The 7,463-nt window shown below is 37.3% G+C and overlaps 1 protein-coding gene across 1 annotated transcript in view; it reads right to left on the bottom strand.

The window, feature by feature from the left end:
- Nucleotides 1-8: 8 nt before the first annotated feature.
- LOC107575994 (NACHT, LRR and PYD domains-containing protein 12-like) overlaps nt 9-7,463 on the bottom strand; it is a gene marked incomplete at its 3' end in the record, with an annotated part of 21,267 nt that continues 13,812 nt past the window's right edge. The window contains 6 exon segments of the mRNA XM_016262284.1: nt 9-150; nt 518-691; nt 805-978; nt 3,064-3,234; nt 3,470-3,643; nt 5,613-5,783. Coding sequence (XP_016117770.1) covers nt 9-150; nt 518-691; nt 805-978; nt 3,064-3,234; nt 3,470-3,643; nt 5,613-5,783 — 1,006 coding nt within the window.

Here is a 7,463-nt window from a genome sequence, read left to right as displayed (position 1 = left end):
TTCATCAGTAGATCACTGAGGCTCTTCACTCCAGAGTCTCCTAGTGGTTTATTCCCTCTCAGATTCAGCTCTCTTAGGTGTGATGGGTTTGAGTTCAGAGCTGAAGTCAGGACGAGACTCTGTTCCTCTGTAATACTGCATTCACACAGACTGAAGACAGAGAGAGAAAACACAATCAATCAGATCTATGATGATCATCTTATTGAAGTGCTACAGCAAGCATTTAGTTTCCAGAAGTCTGTTTCAAATCACGCTAGTTATGTTTGTTGGAAGCTACTGTTTAGTTTTTCACTTTGTAACTATTTATTTAATGTTTTATCTTCTTTATTCTCTGTTGAAAAGGCAGATTTCTGCATGCACATAATCAGTACATTGTATCAAATGCTGGAAATTAAACAATTACTAACTAGATTAAAAAATACATACAAAATGTGACCAATAGGGCAAAACCAGTGCACTGCTATAAACAATATAACTTAAGGCCTGTTGTCTTAAAATAAATAAACTTTAATTGTACTTCAGTTTCTCCAGCTTGCATTGTGTGTTCATCAGTAGATGACTGAGGTTTTTCACTCCAGAGTCTCCTAGTTTATTCCCTCTCAGCTCCAGTTCTCTCAGGTGTGATGGGTTTGAGTTCAGAGCTGAAGTCAGGACGAGACTCTGTTCCTCTGTAATACTGCATCCACACAGACTGAAGACAGAGAGAGAAAACACAATCAATCAGATCTAAGTTCATATGTGAGTTAAACACATCATGAGTAAATGAATCAGACTGTAGCTGCTGTAGAGTATAATGATACTAACTCTAGTTTCTCCAGCTTGCATTGTGTGTTCATCAGTAGATCACTGAGGCTCTTCACTCCAGAGTCTCCTAGTTTATTCCTGCTCAGCTCCAGTTCTCTCAGGTGTGATGGGTTTGAGTTCAGAGCTGAAGTCAGGACGAGACTCTGTTCCTCTGTAATACTGCATCCACACAGACTGAAGACAGAGAGAGAAAGAACGTACTTCAGATATATGGCAATTAAACTTATTACCAACTACACAAAAGTTACAAAGGTTGAATATCAGCAAACTCATTAAGATGTGATCTATTTGTCCAAGTTAGTTTACGCATTAATTTCACAATCACTTTTTGCTCACTGGGGTAAATGTGTTTATGTCTGTGGTTCTCAGACACACAGCTGACTCTTTACAATAAGATTTCATTTGTTATCATTAACTACATTAGTTAACATGAACCAATGATGCACAAGACTAGTACAGCATTTAATAACCTTAAAGTCAGTTTCAACATTTACTAATACATTTTTTAATTCACATGTGTTTTTGTTAACATCAGGTAATCCAGATTAACCCAAAACAGGGCAGGACCATAGAGAGAAATCAGAACATTATGTTCAACAATTAGTATAATGACTACTTATGAAAATAGCCTACTGTATCATAATTAATACACAAATTTCTAGGGCCTATAAATGATCAATATGACCAAAACTTGGATGAAAAACTTGTTTTACACAGTCTACGTCATGGCTTCTGTCCTCTGATTGATAATTCATACTTTTTTAATCAGGTAAAGTCTTTTTTTCCCCCAATTTCTACAAGTTACAGTATATGCTGCACCAAAATTAGACATTTAATATTTTGTGAAAGACAAACATTAAACTGAAAGCAGTTATGAATAGTTATGTTTGTCAGCAATCAGCAAACATGATCACATTAAGCAGACATATATTTAAACAGATCAATATATGCACATTTATCTTTAATTTACACAGAACTGAGCTGTTAATGTTAGGAAAGACATCTGTGTTTATAGCGCTGCTGTTTTTACAATCTATCACTCGTTTGAATGAGTTTTCTAAACTCTGGAAGAAAATAATTTCTCTCTCTCTACAGTAACTGTAAATAATTATTGACTCAAGATCAAACTGATTTAGTGAACTGCTTAAAGCTTGATGTCTCTTTGTCATTGGCTGTTTAATTTAATATTTCACATTATAGTGGCTCTTTGTGATGTTGAGTAAAAACTGCTCTGACTCACACAAGCAAGGAAATATTATTATCAGCTACAGTAACATTACTATCACAAGTAATGAAACTCTAGGGCTTTTCACTCTTGAAAAGGTTAACCCTGGGTCATCGTAAACCCCAGATAAACGCTATCCTGGGTTATGTGTAATCATGTTTCACACTGCTCATACTATACCTGGGGTTAACTGTTAATCCTGGCTATTCATTCACAGACCCTTCACATGGTACATTCCTGACCCCGGGTTAACCTTCTGATTTGCATATCTGCGGTGTCACTGTGACTGATTGGACGAACAGCAGGCAACCAGTACATGGCTTTTCCCGTGTCTTGCCAGTTATTAAAAAAATGTCGCCGCGTAGGTCTTTAGCCGTTTTAAGCCTCATGAGACGCACAAAGGCAAGAGAACAAAGACAAACCTCCTCCTCATTCCAGTTCACACGCTTTCCGTTTTTTGACATTTCTTACTTTTCTCTCAGCGGCTGCTGTTTACACGACACACGTGTCCTGTTCCTGACGTGACATGAGCCTCGCTGCTCAAGTTCTGATTGGCTGTCTGTTGCCAAGCGTCCAGCAGCAGCTAGCAAACACCGCTCCGCTTCAAACTGAACAAACTTAGCACCGCACTGCGAGGTTAACAACTGAACTGAGCTGGATGATGACATCACTAAATTCAATGATGAACTGTCTTTAACTGAAAAATGAGTGTTTACTATTGTCATTTTGCATTATTGACACACTATTTTCCTAATTAATGCTGTTCAGTTGCTTTGACACAATCTGTATTGTTAAAAGCGCTATATAAATAAAGGGGACTTGACTTGACTTGACTTAACATCACGAATGCAGTGCTAACCTGCTGCGGAGCAGGCTTTCATAACCCCGGGTAAAAACACGTGCTAACACCGCTTTCACATTACAGGTGTGAAACGTGTCTTTACCCGGGGTTAAAAGTGGTGTTTAGAACGACGATAACCCAGGGTTAAGCACAATGTGAAAAGCCCTATTGTAAATAAACTATTAATACTCACTTCAGTGTGTTGAGTGTACAGTGTTTATCCTGCAGTAGAGCAGCGATCTGATTCACTCGTGTGTCTCCTAGTTTACGTCTACTCAGATCCAGCTCTCTCAGGAGTAACGGGTTTTTACCCACAATTCCTCTCACATACTGACAGGCTTCTTCTGCAGCAGGACCCAAAAACCTGCAGAAGACCAGATGAAGCAGGATTAGATTTAAAATATATATATATATATTCTAAAAACAAGCTTAATTATGAAGGTATGTCATACTCCAGAACTGCAGCACAACTAAACTGTTGTCAGTCAACCAGCAGCATCTGATCGGATCATTCTGATCCAACAAACGGTCCAGATTATTGCTGAAATATTTAGCCTGCACATCATTTATTAATATAGTGATGTTTGAGCATGTCTCACCTCAGTGTCTTCAGCTGACAGTTTGGATCCTGTAGTAAATCATCGAGCTGCTTCACTCCTGATGGTCCAGGATCATTTCCAGAGAGATCCAGCTCTATCAGGTGTGAAGGGTTTGATCTCAGAGCTGAAGCCAGAGCTTTATTACCTTCTTCAGTGACGCTGCAGTCTGAGAGTCTAGAACAGGAATAAAAATATAACATTCAGATGATTAATCAGCTATTCTACTGAACAATATAAATACCTAAAGTTAATTATATTTAGTTACTTTTACAAATGAACTAAAACTTCCAAAGCAAAAACTGACAACTGAATATGGAGTCAAACAAAAAAAGAGAACTTTAAATCATTATACATCAATTCACTTTAATTTCTCCAGGTTATAGTCATTCTCAAGATTTAACTCTCTGATGCGACTCACACATGGTCAAAAGTGACAGAACACCTGAAATTTAACTTTTCTCTATTCAGTAAAATTCAATGCAATATATTTTTGTTAAAAATTTTTTTTCATTATTATTTTGTATTTTGTGATAATTTTATGGTATTCACTTAGGATAGTAATACCAGTAAATTCTGACCTTGTGAGGACATTATTTGGAAACAAGCTTATAAATCCTACAGAACGTTCAAATTCAAAGTCTTTTGAAAATGTAAAACTGCAGAAGGTTTTATGTGAGCGGCAGGTTTAGAGCAGGGCTTCAGTCCTGCAGAGTTTAGATCCAGCCCTGATCAAACACACCTGAACAAGCTCAATGTCTTCAGGGTTACTAAGGCCAGAGACTGCCTTACTATTGCGAGGTGAGAGTATTAGTGACCACTGGAAAAACATAACGGCTAACTATAAAAACAAAATTACAAGAATGCAGCAAATATAGTTAGTTTTATCGGTCCAAAACACAGTGTATAACTGTATGACAAATCAGGTATTAAGATTTTTTAAATCTACATTTAGAATTAGGCCAAATATACTATGTTAAAGAGCATTTCATAAACAATTATAAACAATTATAACTGGGGAAATTCGTTGTAAATGGCAAGGTAAAGACAATTAAAACTTTGAAATTAGTAAAATAATTGTTTAGAATAATTCTTGATAATTGTCATTAAATTGTTTATCACTGTAAAGCTGCTTTGAAACTATCTGCATTGTATAAAGTGTTATATAAATAAAGGTGACTTGACTAGTTAACTTTTCTGCTCATAATAAGAGAGCATTTTCATTATGTATGTTGTGTGTTTATTTTAGAAGACACTTATTTTAAGCAAAATATAAAAATGGTCCAGACTTCAAGAGTAAACTCTGAACCCCATACAGTATCTCTTATCAGTAAATGCAATGTAAAAATGTAAAAATAATAATAGCCTGATAAAATATCTAATTAAGCCGAATTGATGAAAGAAATATTTTCTTTTCATTATTATTATTTTTTTATTCTTAGACACCACTGCTTTGACTCTCGGGGTCCAAAATCTTCATTTTTGGTGACTTTGACTGTTTTTGTTTGTTTGTTTTTTTACAAAGTACCACTGCTGCCCAGATGGAAATATGAATAACAATTCCAAAAAAGTATTGTCTTGACCTCCGCTGGGACGGGAGCATAGAGAACGGACTTCTTGGAACCTTAACAAAATATCTCTGATCTATAACTATACAGATTTATATCCAAATACACGTTATAATCTCTTTATAGTTACCCCACTCATTAACATTACTTGCATCACATGTGCAGTTTTAACCTTAAATTGATAACAAATACTTTAGCCAAATACAATATTTAATCAGAATTATTGTGCTCCCTTGACTTCGCACTCCTTCAGTGAAATTTGTGAAGTTTAGTGGATGCTGTCTGTCGGGTAAATACACATCTTTCTGATCTCTTACTAATGGCAGATATACATGATATCACCATCAAATGTAAGTTATCCACACCATAATCAAATTCATTCTGTAAACGGTATAACACAACACATTGGCTTAGGCACAGTCAGTGACAGACCAAATCAGAAGAAGAACACCATGACAGGCATAAATATAAAATATCTCCATGCACAACATACAGACTTGTTCATTATTCAAGTCTGGATTTCTCCTTATGTTTTTGTTGAGCTCAATGTAATTTTTGTCTATTATCACACAACTTACCTCAGTATCTCCAAATTACACGCTATATTCTTCAGTCCAGTGCAGAGCAGCTTCACTCCTGAATCCCGCAGATTATTATTGCTCATGTTCAGCTCTTTCAGATTAGTATCTGATCCAAGAACTGTAGCCAGAGCTGAACAGCTTCTGTCTGTTAAGCCACAATCATTAAGCCTGCAAGGGAAATAAGATTGTAGAATAATTAGATTTAATACAATTGCTAAATGCAAATATTAAATCTATTTTTAACCTTTAGCTAAATATATCTACCTATAGCTTTAATGACAATGAATTATACATTTGAAAGTGCTGGCTCCATAGTCTTGAGATGCGCTACTTAGTCAATTCTGACAAAATCATTGTCCTTTCGTTCAAGTGCTCAACATCAGCAATAATGCTCAATGTTCTAAAAACACTGTAAATGGAAACCTTTGATGCTCTTTACAGAGTGCTCACACAAAACATGCATGTGATCATTTGAAAGCAGTCACCTATTAGCAGGTACCGCATTGACCCGGTACTTGTTACTACTGCTGCTGCAGAAAGGCTGAATTTGTTAAATTTGTAAATTTCAGTTTCGACTTGATACCAAAGTACCGGTACTTTTGACAACAATAGGGTCTTTCGCACTGCTTTAGTTCCAGAACTAAATGTACGGTACTAAATTACTGGGACGATTTTGCGCGAACTATTTCCCAGTACCATTCAAAGGGTTGCATTCGCACCGAGAGTGTGTACTAAGAAGTGACATAAGCCGGTCGACAGAGACGTCATTTGTGCGCGGCGTTCAACAACAGAAACAAAGAAGAACAACATTAACAACAGGAGGATGGAGGACGCTGTGATCGGAGCTGTGTTTTTGTTGTGTCTCACGGGTTTCACAATAATGGACATGGAAAGTTGACGTATACGCAAAGCGATTGAAAGAACGGAAAGGAGGACTAGAATCTCCAACAACTGGCAGTGCTACATTTGCTACAAGTGCCTGCACTTCAGCGTCCGTCCATCTATCGCTGTTCTCCATACTTGCAAAATAAGTTGACAATGTTTACAGTATGTTTACACAGAGTTTTAAATCATGGCGGGTGAGGGCGTTTTCATACGCGTTTGGCCAATCAATGTCTACTTGCGTCACGATTAGTACCAGTTGTGCTGGTTAGACCCTGCTCCGGAGTAGGAGCTAATTTGGTTCTCGAAAAAGGCAGTCCGGTACTAAAATCGCACCCAGTTCCGGCGGTGCGAAATGCCAAAAAGTGGGTAGTTCCACAATTAGTTCTGGTACTATGAAAAGGTTCCCGCGGTGCGAAAGGCCCTAATCAAAACATGCTGTTGTGAATGCTGTAGGTTGTCATGCAGACCCCTGGCTTATACTGCATTAAAATAATTGGCAACCCTCTACATTGCGACTAACTCTTACTCTGGGCGACTAAATAATGTCTAACATTAGCCATTGGCTATAAATTCTTAGATTTTACACGCCAGTATGTGTGTGAGAGGCGTTCAACACAGTTTTTCACTCGATAAACACGCTGACAACAAGTAGAATTATTCAGCTTTTAAGAACAAGCAGAAGATATGCCGGTTTCTCGGCAGTGGGCGGAGCTAATGCGCGAACTGCTCTCATCGGTTGGCGCTCATCTATTACCGTCCCTGTTTCGGTTTCAGCAAATCAGTTCGAGCGAACGCTGACAATGTGATTAATATTCATGAACCCAGCAGATAATAGTAGTAGTAGTAGTAGTAGTATCTTTTGATAATAATTACTATTACCTATGACCAACAATATCTTAAACACCACCACCAGTCCTAAGTTCAGTTAAAATGACAAATATGCATTCATTCATGGTTACCAAG

The sequence above is a fragment of the Sinocyclocheilus grahami genome, unplaced genomic scaffold, assembly GCF_001515645.1.
Source record: "Sinocyclocheilus grahami isolate Dianchi unplaced genomic scaffold, SAMN03320097.WGS_v1.1 scaffold3092.1, whole genome shotgun sequence".
In the NCBI taxonomy this organism is placed as follows: Eukaryota; Metazoa; Chordata; class Actinopteri; order Cypriniformes; family Cyprinidae; genus Sinocyclocheilus; species Sinocyclocheilus grahami.
This window is presented reverse-complemented; position numbering and strand designations above follow the sequence as displayed.